A 17,213-nucleotide genomic window follows, 5' to 3' on the forward strand; every position below is an offset into this window, starting at 1 on the left:
ATGAGGGCTTCTGCTCCCGGGTTTCTGCTCCAGCAAGTTTTGATTCTCTGTATCTGCCTGTCTGCCTCTCCAATTTGGAGGGGTACCATTTTCCCCTGTGACCTCAATTCCCTGACAGATGTAAGAAAAGTTAGTTTTTTTTTTCCAGTTTGTTCAGCAATTTACTTATTGTTAGGATGGAGTAATGACATCCAAGCTCCTTAAATGTAGGACTGGAAATCAGAAGTCCTCTTTCTTATTTCATATAAGCATTTGCAGCTATATATTTGTCTCTTAAGCACTGCTTTAACTGCCTCCCATGTTTTTTTTAATGTTTTTTTTATTTATCTCAAGATAGTTCCTATTTATTTTATTGTCATTAGACTTTCCACAGGCGGTAACATTTCTATTCCATCACCGAATTAATTTCACAGAGAATTAATATCTCTAAGCCCCTGGATTTAGACTTATACTTTTAGAGTGTAATTTCTGAGGAACAGAGGAACTGAAAGTAGACATGAGTGGTTGTAGAGGAGGGGCTATAATTTAAGCCCTAGCTTTTGAAGCCACCCTGTGGCCTATGTTCTTCTAAACCAGTGGTTCTCAACTAGGAGTGATATTGCCCTTCATGTGACATTTGACAATGTCTAGACACATTTTTGGTTTTCATAACTACAGTAGGGGGTGGCGTTTAACTGGCATCTAGCAGGTAGAGGCCAGGGATGCCACTAAACATCCTACAGTGTACAGTGTACTCCCTCAGAGCAGAGTTATCTGGTCTGAAATATCAACACTGCTGCCATTCAGAAACCTTTTTTAACCCCTTAAATTGGTGGGACCGTTTCTCACTCACCCAGCAACTACCTGTACACTGTCTCACTGCCTCTTCACAATGGTCCCTGAGGTAGGTGAAATGTCACAATTTGAGATGAGGTAAGTGAAGCCTTAAAACTGAAGCAACCTTTTAGTCAGTAGCAGAGCCTGGACAACCACCCTTCAGCCTATCTGTTTCCCAAAAAGCCCACAGCTACCTGGGCTCCACTTGCTTTGTCCATTTCACCTTTCAAAAGCAGGTCACCATGCATTGTCTTGTGAGTATATGTCTGGCATATTGGTAGACTCGGGGGCTTCTCCTAGCTAAGAATGCTTCACATTGTCTTGTGGTCCCCTGTTTAATATCTCCCTCTACAAATAGAGTGGAAATTTCTTGTGAGCAGCATGGCATTTGGCATGGAGTAGACATACAGTGAGTTTATCGTTGAAAGAATTAGGAGATATGAGAGAAAATATATCAAAATGTGAGCTAGGAGCTCAAAATGAAGGTTGTAGCTGCCTCCAGAAGAGGTTGGGAAATGGACCGTGACCCTAGGATTGATGGGGGAAGAAAAATTGTGGGCCTGTACATTGATTGTTTTGCCTATAGGACTTAATTTGGTTATCATTAATAATACTGGTAAACATTATTTCCCTTGTTAAATTCTTCATATTTCAGCTTCCTTTTCTTTTTGTATTATTTATATTAGCACCTTTTACCTTTATTAAAAGACCAGTTTTAACCTTGTTTAAAAATCCGGTGTCCTCAGATTTTGTCCCATGAAGGCCTTATCAAAAACATAACTTAAAAAATATTTTGTCATGTTTGACATCAGTGATTGTTAAATCACCCTGACATTGAATTTACAGCAGCCCTCACTTAACATTGTCAGTAGATTCTGTGACTTTAGGTGACATGACATATAAAAAAACTAATTTTACCATAGACTAATTGATATAAACAAAACTTAGGTTCCTATGGCATCTCATTAACGTTATAACAAAGCAATGTTGAGTGAAACGTTATTCAAAGACCTACTCTATGTCTTAAGGTAGCTGGTCTCAATTTTTTCATCCTTAAAATGGGACTAGTGATCCTTTGTTAGCTAACTGAGATCTTTCCTGAGGATAAAATGATTTAAAGCACATGAAAGCATTCTGAAGAGTACTATGTAAATGGCAAAGCCTATCCAGTTATGGGTAACTGAAAAATTCTGTTCATCTGAGTTACGCAACATAACTAGTTGTGATGCAATTATTAAAATAGTTCGCTAGAATGAAACAAAGTGCATTCAGACTCTGCTTCTTACCTACAGTGCTAGCCTGAGTAAATGGGACTTCTTTTCTAGTAGTTTGATTAAAAGATTGAGAGCTCTATTTTACCCTGGACTGTCCTGATAATTACAATACCTTGACCTTTGCTTCTCCATAGGTGTTACAGAACATCCTGGACACTGAAAAAGAATATGCTAAAGAACTTCAGTCTCTTCTTGTTACGTACTTAAGACCCCTGCAGTCCAATAACAAGTAAGATTTGTATTTCAAACCCTTCACTAAATAAAGCAAGATAATGTTAGCATGTGGAGTCATTACTCTTATATCACTGAATAATTGATTTTACCCTTTAGAAGAATTTCTACAGATGATAGGTTGCCAAGAACATGGTCAAGGCAACAGAAATTATGCAAGATATTGCTTTTGGAGAGCCTGGTTTCTTTCTCTTCTGGCAGTGGAAGGGATGAGCAGATCTGCATTTCTATCACAATTTTTATCTTGTACATTTGAAAAGTGGTACATCTGGTTTTACCTTATACAGAAAAAAGACATGCTGGTGTTTTTATGCAGAAAGCACATAAACTGGAAATTCTTGTCCTCATTCTGACCTTTGCTTGCCCAGGAAGAAACTCTTTCCGATGCTCTGAGAGTGGAAAGAGTATGGCATTTTGTAGCTGTTCATAAGGGAGATTCAAGTCAGTATTTTAACCAGGCAAAAGTGAATGATAAAGAGGTATTAACACGTTTTTAAAAATAAAATGTTCAAACCTTATTCTGGTCTTAGAAATCAAAAGTGATTTCTGAGGCCTCAATTGAAAACCTAGTTTTCATAAAAGAGAAATATCGACCATTCATTTTCGTGTGCGTGTGCTTGTAGGCATGGCATATTTAACAAACAGTGGCTAACCGCATTTGTTTGTGTTTTTATGTTAATCGATTAAATTTTAATAGATATTATGATCTATAAGTCCAAAGAAAATTTAGCAATGGGTCTATCTAATGGAGAACAAAATCTTCCTCTTTTATCTCACTAAAACTTTACTTTTGCTAGACAGTTACCTAAACTATTGACTTCAGACTTAAATAAGCTCAATTTTTTTCACTATTTTCCCATTTTCCCAAATTGTATTTGCTTAGGCATAATGTCTTGCTAAATTTCCCACTTGGTTATTTTCTTGGCAGTATGAGAATCTTACTTCAGTATGAAAGTATTTTGTATTCCTGTGCTTTGTAAGAGTTTAAACATAATCAACAACAAAGTGTCTTTTGTCATTATGTAAAATGTGAAGTGTTCTGTGAATCATAGTTCTTAGGGCTGAATGGACCTCCATGAATCACTGGGTCTAGTGCCCTGGAAGAAATGACTATCCCCATTGAATAATTAAGAAAACCGAAGTCAGGAAAGGCTTACTGCCATACCCATTACATAGCCAGTCAGTGGCCAGATTGGGCCCACTGTGTCTCCTGCCACAAAGTGAAATGTTTTCTGGAGGTGACAGGCAGAGGAGGACAGGGAAACTGAAATGGCCACCCTGGGAGGGGAGATGGTAAGATCTCAATGAAGGGGTGACTGATTAGCAATCAAGAAGCAGTGAGAGGAAAGGAAAAGAGCTGGTGCAGAGGAGGTGAGAGACCTGAGTCAGAATTGCATTGTTCCCAGATGAATTCAAGATGCAGTTATAGTAAGTTTCCATTGGTTCTATTTCATAGATCCCAGAGTGATTTGAGCCAGCCAGACTGTTTATTGTCTGATCCTGGAGGAGCCCAATAAGCCCCCAGTCAGGTTCAAGTAAACCCCCAAGTCAGGTTCTTAGGGCTGTGAGAAATCAACAGCCAGGGAAGCTAGCTGAACGTTTTGCTTTTGAAACCCATAATAGGGGTTTTCCATCTTGTGGTTTAGGAGGGCAATAGAGCAGAGGAACTGGGAGCTTTTTATACTCTAGGAGTTACTGGTAACGTTTCTGTGGGTCTTCCTTTTCTTCGTCAGCAAAAATTACTCTTTTGGAAACACTCCCCTAGTATTAGTATATTAAGGACAAAGGACATGTGGCACACACTAGCCTTAAATGGGATAAAGCCATGGGATAAGGGAAATAAATCTTCGGCAATTTTTTTCCCAAAAAAAAGTGGTTAAGAGTGTGAACTCTGGAACTTAGAATGTTTCAATTCAAATTCTGGCTTCACCATTCACTAGCTTTGTGACTTTGGGGGATTTGCTTAACTTCTCTGTACCTGTGTTTCCTTACATGTAAAATGGAAACAACATCATAAAGTTGTTGTAAGGTTCAAGTGAGTTATTATTTGTAAAATGCTTACATAAGTGTTAAATGCTGTATGAGTGTTGTTGGCTCTTGTTGTTATCATCACCTATTTGATAGGGGAAGAACAAATAAGAAAATTCTTAATACAGAGGCCCTGAATAAAATTGTTCAATTTGCCTTTATTTGACTCCATTCCACTCCAAAAACAAACAAGCAAACAAATCAGTACTATTTTCTTCCCTCCTACTCCCTTTCATAGTGATTTCCTTTAGCTGATTTATGAGCATTTTAATTTAGGAGAAACTGGATTATGCTATTTTTCCCTGTGCATTATATGAACATATATAATACTTTTCAATTACTTTCCCAGCTCCTCTAGGAGAGTACTCAAAAGTTTTTAAATTTATCCCCACTTATGATTTTATATATTTTACTTATTTAGATGCTGAGAGTTTTTTTTTTTATTGAGGTATAACTAACATAACGTATTAGTTTCAGGTGTACAATGTAATGATTTGATATATGTATATATTGCGAAATGATTGCCACAATAAGTTACTTAAGAGCCATCACCTTACATAGTTATATAAATTTTTTCTTGTGATGAGAACTTTTAAGATCCACTCTCTTAGCAACTTTCAAATATGTAGTGCACTATTATGAACTATTGCTACCATGCTGTGTATTACATTTCCATGACTTATTCATTTTAAAACTAGAAGTTTGTATCTTTTGATTCCCTTCACCCATTTTGTCCACTTCCCACCCTCCATCTGTGGCAACCACCAAACTGTTCTCTGTAGATACTTAGATATTAATAACTTGTTATTCATTTACTCATTGCTTTGTAACATACCTTACAAACACTCTGTTCCTTTAAGATCATTATTCTTATTATAGAAAAGAGAAATCAAGGAAAGAAGTTTTAGAAAGTTGCTTAAAACCAGAATTAGTATACATTACAAAGCAAAAGTTAAAATATAGGGATTGCTTCCCTTATCTCATTTGCCACTTATTAGCAAACTATCAGCTCACTAGACTAGAGATAGATATTTAGAGTCATCCTCAAGTTCTATTCACTGATACTATATATGTTTCCCAATATATATATATGGTTTTTTTTTCAGTCTGAGTACTGTGGAGTTTACATCTTTATTGGGAAACTTTGAGGAAGTATGCACATTTCAACAGACACTCTGCCAAGCCTTGGAAGAATGTTCGAAGTAAGTGTTGTATATTGCCAAGGATAAATAAGAATGTTGTTTTTCTGTTTTGTTTTCCTTTTAACTGTTGTCTTAAATAGGGGCACTTTATATTTATGCATTTGTTATAACTTTGATAAATTGTTCAAGTGCAAAGAAAATGCACCAGGTGGTGGTACTCACACTGTCAAACCACTAGTTGTATTTTTTATTTTATTTAAGAATCAAATCAGTTTACTGCTTCTGGTCAGTATAAGAGACGAATAAGGTCTCAGTTGACCATGGATATATTGCCTGTGACATTGATTAGATACTTTCTTTTGTGCATTGCAAATTACTTGGAAAAGTTATTCAGGTTATTCATTTAATTTTATAAGCTCAATTTTCTGTTTTGGTCATTCGTAGTATCATGTCTTTTATATTAACAGGTGGCTTGTCATTAAAATGTTAATTTTTAAAAATCTTGAGGCCATGCTGCTTAGCAACCAGCAGGCCATCAAGACACTGTAATACTCCTTTTTGGATTCCATTAGTTTTGTCTGTACTTGAACTTCATCTAAATTAGCCAAGAGTATTTTTAGTGTATCTGGCTATAAATTTGAATATTATAATTTGAATAAACATCTTAAAACTCCACCTACTAATTCCTAATAAGTATCTGACCCTATGTATTGGCACTATGTTTGGTGGTTAGTTAAAGCAGTAGTCAAGAACTTGCATTTCATGGATAAGTGGTTGTAATATAATTTCTCTTTTAACTTTGGCGAAAGAATTTGAAAGGTTTGTATGTTGCCACGTTTAATTAGAATTATCTTCCTTTATCTCATTTCTTATTTTACATTCTGTCTTTCACCTGTTTTACCTACAGGTTTCCAGAAAACCAACACAAAGTAGGAGGTTGTCTTCTGAACCTCATGCCTCATTTTAAATCCATGTATCTGGCTTACTGTGCAAATCATCCTTCGGCTGTAAATGTACTCACTCAGCACAGGTAAATTCTTAATATTTCCCCCAAATAAGCTGTTTTACAATGAGATCCTTTTCTAGGACCACCTTGTTTGGAAATTCAAGGTCTCCAGTCAAATTCTTAATTATTCCCATTGATCATGCCAGGAACTGATTCATTGTTACATGGATTGATTGTTTATTAATGTAACAAATAATTTACTGAGCACCTAATATGTGAAAGGTCCTGTACTAGCTGATGGGGTTACAGTAGTGAACAAGAAAGAGCTGGTCCTTCCCCTCATAGAGCATAGAATCTTGAGTGAATGACAGACAAGAAATCAAATACTGTAAACATGTTATATACAAAAGGGTAATTAAAGGGATGCTATGAGACTTTGCAACTTGATATCAACTTAGTGTGGGATGAGTGAAAGATTAGGGAAAGTGTTGCTCAAGTAAAATTCTATTTAGATCCAATGGTTTAGTCTTCGCCTGCCTTAATGAATGTTTTACCTCAGTTGCTAACAATAGCTAAACTGCCTAGGTTCATCTTTTATTCAATTTCTCTGGGTCTGGTAGAGGAAGTCTCAGACAGTGCTATGGCTAAAAGGCAGCTATTAACATGGAAATGTGGAAGGGAACTAACACTGAACTGTGTGGCAGGTACTTTAAGCAAAGGGCTCTGATAATAATTACACATTGAATATAAATTGATTTTGATTCATGGAGAACAACAGAATAGCTTTTCCTTTAAGAGTCCTTGAAAGAGACTGGGATAAATCTCCTGCCCTTCCTTACTTTCTGATTACCCATCCCTGACTCATTTACTGGTACATTCATCTGAGCTAGAACCCTACACACAGAGGTTCTTAGGACTTAACCTGGAGACTAGGTTCAAAATGGACATGAATTCTGGAGGCTGCTCAAGACCGAAAAGAATATTCTTCTCTTAATCAAGCCTAGACTTGAACTCCAAGAGCCAGGCTAGAACATTAATTGATACCAACCCTCAGAAGTGGCAGAAATTTTGGTTTTGTCCTGATTTGTTTGGAGCTTTATTGATTTTATAGAGCTGTTATGTAAGGATGTTTTAAAAATAGAATTCAGTAGGTCCTACTTGAAGGTTAATTTTTTTTCCCCTCTGATCAAAGTTGTGAACTCTGACAGAATAGCAAATATGGAAGTTGAGTTTAAAGAAAGAGAAGCCATGACTCTGGTTATTTAGGCAAGTGGCTCAACTGCTTAGAGCTCATATTAGCTAATAATAACACTGTCAATGTGCCAGGCACATGATTTAAAAGCCTATGAGTGAGTTACTATTATTACTATCTCTGCTTTAAAGATAAGACATTAAAAGGTCAAGTAATCTGTCCAAGAACTCATAGCTGTTAAGTGGTTAAGCCAGAATTAGAATCCAGGTTTGTCAGACTTCTAAAAGATATTTTAGCAAGATGTATACTTTACCTACAAAGAAAATACACTAAATGAAAATTTAAAGAATTATAATAAAATGAACACCCATGACCACACCACCCAGCTTAAGAAATAAAATGTTGCCATTTCCTTTTTATATAACAGCTTTATTGAGTTTTAATTCAGATACCACACAATTCACCCATTTAAAGTGTATCGTTGTGCAACCATCACCACAATCAATTTTAGAACATTTTTATTACTTCTCAAACAAACCCATACTCATTAGTAGTCACTCCCCATTACCAACCCAAGGCAACCACTGAAAAACACTTTGTCACTATGAATTTGCTATTCTGGACATTTCGTTTAAGTTTGGAATAACACAACATACAGTCTTTTGGTTTTGGCTTCTTTTACTTAGCATGCTTGTGAGGTTCATCTACATTGTAGCATTTATCAGTGCATTAAAAAAAAAAAACCTTTAAAAAGCTAGTCCAGCTATCTTTTGATTATTGTTAGTATAGAGTTTCCATCACTTTACTTTTAATCTATCTGTGTCTTGTAGACAACATACACTTGAATCTTTTTTAAAAATCTATTCTGACAGTCTCTGTCTTTTAATTGGCATATTTAGGCCATTTATATTAAAAGAGATTATTGATATACTTGGATTAATATTTACTATGTTTGTAACTGTTTTCATTGTACTTGTTCTTTGTTTCTTTTCCACCACCTCCTTTTACTGCCATCTCTACTTTTAGTTAAACATTTTATATTATTTCATTTTCTTTTATCTCGTAGCACATTTTTCTTCTTCTGAAAAAATTTTACTGGTTTCCCTAGAGTTTATAATATCCATTTATAACTAACAGCACGTTTGCATAACACTTTACCATTTCATAGATAGTGCAGGTACTTAGAGCATTCTCAATTCTTCCTCACCTCTTTTAACATTGTTTTAATTCATTTCATTTATCTATACAGAAAAATCGCCCAATATATTGTTGCTGTTATTACTTTAAACAGTTATCTATTATATCCATTAAGAATAAGAAAAAGAAAAGGTTGTATTTATTTGAATTTATTATTCTCTGATACTCTTCCTTTTTTATGTAGATCCAAGTTTCTTTCTAAAAACCTTCTTTTAACTTTTTTTTTTTTTTAGGTGAGGCAACCCTTGGTTGACCTCACAGATTGCAAGGACCTTGTCAGCTTACAATCCCTTATTTTTTATTTTTTTATGCCTACAGCACCTGGTTTTCATAGGTGGTCTCCCATCTAAGTACTAACCAGGCCCGACCCTGCTTAGCTTCTAAGGTCGGATGGGATAGGGCTTGTTCAGGACAGCATGGCTGTAGACTCATTTAACATTTTTTGCATAGGTGGTCTACTGGCAATAATTTCCCTTAATTTTTGTTTGTCTAAGAAAATTTTATTTCTCCTCCACCTCCTTTTTTCCCTTCTATTTTTATTGTGGTAAAAAAAATGACATGAGTATACCCTCTTAAACAGTTTTTAAGTGTACAGAATAGTACTTTTAACTATAAGCACAATTTTGTACAGCAGATGTCTAGAACTTTTTCATCCTTCATAAATAAAATTTTATATTGATTGAACAGCAACTCCCCATTGCCCCTTTACTCCAGCCTTTGGCAACCACCACTCTACTCTATGGTTCTATGAGTTTGACTACTTTAGATACCTCATATAAATGGAATCATGTAGTATTTATTCTTCTGTAGCTGGCTTATTTCACTTAGCATAATGTCCTCAAAGTTCACCCATATTGTCACATATGACAAGATTTCCTCCTCTTTAAAGGCTGAGTAGTATTTCATGTACATACCTCATTTTCTTTATTCATTTATCTATCAATGGACACTAAGGTTGTTTCCGTAACTTAGCTATTGTGAATAATGTTGCACAAAACACAGGAATGCAAATACTTTAAGATCCTGGTTTCAATTCTTTTAGACAAATACCCAGAAGTGGGATTGCTAGATCATATGGTAGTTCTATTTTTAATGTTTTGAGGAACTTCTATACTGTTTTCTATACATAGTGACTGCACCTTTTTACATTCCCAACAGTGTGCTAAGGTTCCAATTTCTCTACATCTTTGCCTGCACACACACACATACACACACACAGAAACACACATCTATATCTATCTATCTATCTATCTATCTATCTATCTATCTATCTATCTATCATCATCATCATCATCATCATCATCATCATCTATCTATCTATATCTATCAATCAATCAATCTATCTATAATGGCCATTCTAAGCAGATGTGATGTCTCACTGCAATTTTGATTTGCATTTCCCTGATGATTAATAATTGCGCTTCTTTTCATATACCTGTTGACCATTTGCATGTCCTTTTAGAAGAAATGTCTATTCAAATCTTTGTCTATTTTTAAACTGGTCATTTGTGTTTTTACTATTGAATTGTAGGAGTTCATTTTTTTATATGTTTTGGAGATTAACCCCTTATCAAATATATGATTTGCAGATATTTTTTCCTGTCGCATAGGTTGCCTTTTCACTCTGTTGATTATTTCCTTTCCTGTGAGGAAGGCTTTTAGTTTGATGTAGTTATACTTGTTTATTTTTCCTTTTGTTTCCTGTGCTCTTGACGTCATATCTAAGAAATCATTGCTAAGACCAGTGTTGCGAAGCTTTTCTCCTATATTTTCTTCTAGTAGTTTTGGAGTTTCAAGTCTTAGGTTTAAGTCTTGAATTCATTTTGATTTGATTTTTGTGTATGGTGTAAGATTAGGGTCAAATTTCATTTTTCTGATATGAATATCCCATTTTCCCAGCACCATTTATTAAAGAGATGATCTTTTCCCATTGTTTATTCTTGTCACCTTTGTTGAAGATTGATTAAGCATATAAAAATATTTCTGGGCTTTCTGTTCTGTTCTGTTGTTCTATTGCCTATTTTTATACCAATACCATGCCATTTTAACTATTGTAGCTATGTAATATGTTTTCAAATAACAAATTATGAGGCCTCCTACTTTGTTCTTTTTTTCTCAAGATTGTTTTGGTGATTTGGGGTCCTTTTAAGTTTTATACAAATTTTAGGATTGTTTTTCTATTTTTGTAAAAAAAAGTGCCACTGGGAATTTCATGAGGATTGCAATGAATCTGTAAATTACTTTAGGAAGTATGGACATTTTTAATAATATGAAATCTGATCCGTGAATATGGGACACTTGTTTGTGTCTTCTTTAATTTCTTTCATCATTTTTTTTTTGTAATTTTCAGTGTACAAGTCTTTGATCTCTTTGGTTTAGTCCTAAGTATTTTATTCTTTTTGATATTCTTATAAATGAGAATTTTTTTCTTAATTTCCTTTTTGGGATAGTTTATTGTTAATGTATAGAAATGCAACTGACTTTTGTATATTGATTTGTATCCTGCAGCTTCATTAAATGCATTTATTAGTTCTATCAGTTTCTTTGTGGAGTCCTTAGGGTTTTCCATATAAAATCATGTCTTCTGTGAACAGAGATCATTTTACTTCTCCCTTTTCTCTTTGGATGCCTTTTCTTTTTCTTGCGTAATTGTTCTGGCTAGGATTTCCAGTACCATGTTGAATTGAAGTGGCAAAAATGATATAAGTATTGCTACTCCAGCTTTTTTTTTTTCTGAAAAGGCTTTATTACAGAAGGGATAGGGCTCAGTCCTTCTTGGCTGCTGCTTTCCTCCTGGCTACAAGGACGTTGCTCAACTCCTCTCTCTTTCTCTTGATGTGATGTGTGTCCCTACCCTTTTCTTGATGAATTTCAGGGCCTGCTTGTCCTTAGAGACCTTGAGCAGCTCCATGGCATGCCGCTCATAGGAGACAAAGCTGTATACCTCTTGGATCATGTCCTGCATGAACTTGTTATGCTTGCTGAGGCGCCCAAGGCGGCAGCTATGCCTCGGCTTGCTCACATTCTTGGTCACCTTGTGACCCTGTTGAGGCCCATGGCCATGGGGTAGTGCAGAGCCATGGCTGCTGTTCCTTAATGGCTGCTGTGGTGGAAGGGCCCCCAGCTTTTTTTTTTTTTATTTCTATTTTTATAAAATATATTTTTCCATCCCTTTATTTTCAGTTTGTGTGTGTCTTTTGATCTGAACTGAGTCTCTTATAGGCAGCATATGTAAGGGTCTCGTTTTCTTTTTCATTCAGCCACCTTATCCTTTGGTTGGAGCACTTAATTCTTTTTGATTTGAGGTACTTGTCAATAGATATGTAGTTACTGCCATTTTATTCATATTTTTGATATTTTCTTTTTCTTCTTAAAGAAGTCCCTTTAACATTCCTTGTAATACTGGTTTGGTGGTGATCGAATCCTTTAGCTTTTGCTTATCTGGGAAGATCTTTATCTGTCCTTTAATTCTAAATGATGAGTAATCTTGGCTGCAGGTCTTTGCTTTTCATCATTTTGAACATTCTGTGCCAAGCCCTTCTGTTTCTGTTGAGAAATCAGCTGACAGTCTTATGGGAGCTGCCTTGTACGTAACTGCTTTTCTCTTGCCGCTTTTAAGATTCTATCATTGTCTTTAACCTTTGGCATTTTAATTATGATGTATCTTCATGTGGGCCTCTTTGGGTTCATGTGTGGGACTCTCTTTGCTTCTTGGGCTTCTATGTCTATTTTCTTTGCCAGGTTAGGGAAGTTTTCTGTCATTATTTCTTCAAGTAAGTTTCAATCCTTTGTTCTCTCTCTTTTCTTTCTGGTATCCCTATGATGCGAATGTTGGCACGCTTGATGTTGTCCCAGAGACCTCTTAAAATATCCTTATTTTTTAGACTCCCTTTTCTTTTCACTGTTCTGATGAGGTGTTTTCAGCTACCTTCTCTTCCAAATCTCTAATCTGATCCTCTGCTAAATCTAATTTATTGTTGATCCCCTCTAGTGTATGCTTCATTTCGGTTATTGTATTCTTCATTTCTGACTGGTTTTTATTTTTTCTATCTCCATTTTTATGTTTTCTATCTCTTTATTGAAGTTGTCACTGAGACCATTGATCATCCTTATAATAAGTGTTTTGAACTCTGCGTCTGGTAGATTGCTTGTCTCCATTTTGTTCAGTTCTCTTTCTGGAACTTTGTTCTGTTCTTTCACTTGGGACATGTTTCTTTGTCTTCCCATTTTAGCTGCCTACTTGTGTTTGTTTCTATGTGTTTGGTAGAGCTGCTGCATCTCCCAGTCTTAGTAGAGTGGCCTTATGTAGTAGGCGTACTGTGGGTCCCAGTGGTGCAGTCTTCCCTGGTCACCTGAGCTGGGTGCTCCAGCTGTGTCACTGTGTAGGTTGTGTGTGCTTTCTTGTTGTAGTTGAGCCTTGGTTGCTGTTTGCTCATTAATGGGAGGTATTTACCCTCAGGCTGATTGGTTGAGAGGACTGGCCATGACTACAGTAGAGGAGCTATTGTGCAGGGGCTGACCCTATTACACAGGACTTGCTTCAGCAGGGCTCTGGTGCCAGGCCAATGTGCCCTTTGGGCATGTGGTGTGAAGCTGTCAATTGGACATGTTGGTTATTGGGCCTTTTGGGATGGCCTCTGGTGCAGGCCAAGCTGCTCCTTGTATCCTGCCTGGGGCCACTTGATATGAGCTATAACGTTATCTGCAGATGATTGCCACTTGAACTGGGCTTCGAGGTGCCTGGAAGAGGCTAAGCTGTGAACTGAGGCCAGGCTTGGGGCTGCTTAGCAAGAGGTATAGGGCATGCTGAGGCCATATGCTACTTATTTTTGGTTTGTGAAACTTTGAGAGATTTTAGGAAAGTCCAGACTCAGCATGAGCCCAAACAGGCCATTTGTATGGAAAAACCACTGGAAGCCATTTAAGTGGACCTACAGTTGGGTGGGAAAGGTTTTCAGGGACTCACCAGCACAGAGCAAACTAGGTTGATGGAGACCCAGATATGGCTTCCACAGGCTGGGTAGAGGAAAGGCTTAACAAAGGAACTATGCCCTCTGCCAGCACTTCTGTGTGAGAGAAAGCTGCCCTTCCAGCCCTTGCCCTGAAACCAGATAACTCAGTTTCAACCTGTATGTCCTTGGTGACTTTCAAGCTGCTGCCCCAGTGCTAGAGCTCAGAAACAGCGAGCCTGTCAGTAAGTTCATGCCTGGGCTTTTAAGGGAAAAACCTGAGACACCTGCAACCCTCTATCTCTCTCAGCCATAATCTCTGATGGTTTTCACAGCCAGAAGTTATGGGGACTTCTCTCCCTGGCACTGGAACCCTAGGCTGGGGAGCCTGGTGTGGGGCTTGAACCCATCTATCCTCACAGGGGCCCTCCACAGCTGAGATACCCCTCCCAATTCGCAACCGCCACACGTGGGTGTGAGAGCAGCCCACTTCGAGTCTTGGCCCTCCTACAAGTCTCCATGTGGCCTCTTCTGTATGTCCCTTGTTATAGGACTTCTGTTCAGTTGGACTTCAGGTGATTCTCAATGATGGTTGTTCTGTAGTTTAGTTGTAATTTTGATGTGGTTGTGGGAGGAGGTGAGCACAATGTTTACCTACTCTGCTGTCTTGTCTGGAAGCCTGTTCCGACCCTTCTTAGCTGTCTTTCCTTAATTCTCTCTAGTGACCTAGCTAGACTATGGTTTAGCTTGTTGCTCTTAATTAAAAGGAGCTACCAGCTTCTTATTTGATTACCCCCAAATCTTTATTGTTTTTACAAGAGCCCTTAGGCTTAAATTCCCGCCCCCTCCCCACCCCACTACTCTCTCTCTTTTTCAACTAAAACCAATTCTTTGGGGAAAGCTTTAGAACTCTCTGCACCTAGGACTGCTGCTCCCCCTTGGAAACATCTTTGAGCCACAAATTTAAGTGCTGAGCAGGGCAATAACTCTCTGCTTGCCTCTTCCAGCAAAGTACCCTAAAAGTGAGCTGAAGTGAAGGTGATTAGGCCCTACTATTTTCAGTCTGCCACTCTTGGGATAGATCCTCCTCTGTATGTGTGGGGGCTGAGTGGAGAAGGAAGCCTTCAAATTCTCAGTCACCCTTGCCAGGAATTTAGCTTTTTCGACTTAGTTGAAGCTGATGAGATTTTGTCCTTGAATTGAGAACTGAGGGAATAGGGAGGCCTGTCTTCTTGGCCACACTTGCCTGGAGTGGAGCTTGTGACAAGCTGAGGTGGGAAGGAAGGATAGGGGAGATAGCAGGTCATAGCTTAAATGCCTGAACTTTCTCTGTTCTTCATGAGTTTTAGAATTTTTTTTGAATAAATGGTTTTTTTTTTCATATATCATATGCCATTAAGATGATTTCTAGAGACATTAAATGATTGTTTTTATGGTTCCCACTACTATGCTTGCTTCCCTGGGGAATGAGTTCATGGAGTATCTCATGCCATCATCCTGAAAGTGAAACTCTGTACCATTTTCTTTTAAGCCCCTTCGTGACGCTCCTTGATCTCAGCCTAAACTTTTTACCACTTTTATATTGTCTCAATTTACAATTCTGCCACTTAGAAGTTGTGTTTCCTAAGGTAATTAACTCTAAGCCATGGTTTCCTCACTTGTAAAGTGAAGATAAAACCACCTACCTTGTAGGGTTGCTATGAGGATTAGATGAAATAACACATACAAAGTCCACAGCATATAGCACAAGGTAGTTGTCAACACTACCCATTTCTACTTTATTCATCTTCTACCAGCTACTAGTTGTTTTTTAGGGAAAAAAATGGATATTTCAAGCACACAAGAAACAGAGATAAAATAAAGTATACCCACAAACCCACCATTCAGCTTAAGAAACAAATTATAGCTGCAATTGGAGTCCTGTATGTACACTCCAATATTTTCTACTCCTTCCCCACCCCCCCCATTAGAGGGAACCACAGTCTTAAATTTGCTTTTATCATTTCCAGTAATGTTTTCATACTTTGCTACCTATCTTAAATCAAGAAAAAAAATGGTTCATGGGCATTTCTCCTGTGATGGATACATAGCCATCCTATATATATAAGGGCAAAATTTTTAATTTTTTAAAAATTTTTTTAAATTTTAATTATTTTCAAGTATACAGTAGTTTGGTTAGACATCTATATAGTTAGTAAAATGATCTCCCTAATTGCTCCCTCCCTCCCCTGACCCTCCACTTAGCCAATGTATTAATGCTAATTGCATTCCCTATGCCATGCTCCCCATCCCCTTGACCATCCATCAGCTACTAATTTGTACTTCTTTAATGCTTCACCCCATTCTCCCAGCCCCCCAAACTCCCTCCCCTCTATCACTAAATTGTCCACTATATTTGTGAGTCTGTTTTTGATTAGTTTGTTCTTTTTATTCCTAGATTCCACATATAAGTGAAATCATATAGGTTTATCTTTCTGTGTCTGACTTAAATACTTTCTAGGTCCATTAAAGCAATATCTTTTTCCATTCTCTTCCTTTTAGTCTGTGTGTCTTTTAATCTGAAGTGACTCTCTTATAGGCAACATGTAGTGGTCTTGTTTCCCTTTCCATTCATCCACTCTTTTAGTTGGAGCACTTAATTCTTTTCCATTTGAGGTACTTATTGATAAGAATGTAGTTGTTACCATTTTTTATTCCTGCTTTTGATACATGTTATTTCTTCTTAAAGAGGTCCTTCCAACATTTCCTGTAATAATGGCTTGGTATTTAGCTTATTTTTGTCTAGGAAACTCTTTATCTGTCCTTCAACTCTAAATGATAGCTTTGCTGGATAAAGTATTTTTGGTTGTAGATCCTGGGTCTTCATCCTGTTGAATATTTTTTGCCAAACCCTTCTGTCCTGAATAGTTTCTTTTGAGAAATCAGTTGCCAGTCTTATGGGTTTTCCCTTATAAGTAACTATCTGTTTTTTCTCTTGCAGCTTTTAATATTCTTTCTTTGTATTTAACCTTTGGCATTTTAGTTATGCTGTTTTCTTGGTGTGGGCCTCTTTGGCTCCCTGGTTTTTGGAACTCTCTGAGTTTCTTTGGGTTGTATGTCTATTTCCTTTGCCAAGTGAGGAAAGTTTTTATCATTATTTCTTCAAACAGTTGTTTAACATCTTGTTTTTCCTCAGGTACCCTGATGACATGGATATTTTTACCTTTAAAAGTGTCCCATAGTCTTCTTAGATTATCATTATAGTCTTGGCTTCTTTTATCTTGCCATTCTGATTGAGTGCCCTGGCTTTCCCATCCTCTATATAGGTCATTTGATCTTCCTCTTTATTCACTTTGTTTATTACTTTGTTTATTCCATTTAACATACTTCTCATCTCAGATAATGTATTCTTTGTTTCTTACTGGTTCCCTTTTATAATTTCCATTTCCATTTTTAGCT

General features: G+C 37.0%; 1 protein-coding gene and 2 pseudogenes across 1 annotated transcript in view; 1 reads left to right on the forward strand and 2 right to left on the reverse strand.

The window, feature by feature from the left end:
- The window catches only part of ARHGEF6 (Rac/Cdc42 guanine nucleotide exchange factor 6), a 111,134-nt gene that overhangs the window by 59,123 nt on the left and 34,798 nt on the right, over positions 1-17,213 (forward strand). The window contains exons 7-9 of the mRNA XM_006924196.3: positions 2,225-2,319; positions 5,456-5,551; positions 6,399-6,521. Coding sequence (XP_006924258.2) covers positions 2,225-2,319; positions 5,456-5,551; positions 6,399-6,521 — 314 coding nt within the window. The remainder of the gene's footprint in view (positions 1-2,224; positions 2,320-5,455; positions 5,552-6,398; positions 6,522-17,213) is intronic.
- LOC112472892 lies at positions 9,136-9,254 on the reverse strand (annotated as a pseudogene).
- Positions 11,592-11,907, reverse strand: LOC102884962 (annotated as a pseudogene).

This window comes from Pteropus alecto, unplaced genomic scaffold (assembly GCF_000325575.1).
Source record: "Pteropus alecto unplaced genomic scaffold, ASM32557v1 scaffold139, whole genome shotgun sequence".
Lineage (NCBI taxonomy): Eukaryota > Metazoa > Chordata > Mammalia > Chiroptera > Pteropodidae > Pteropus > Pteropus alecto.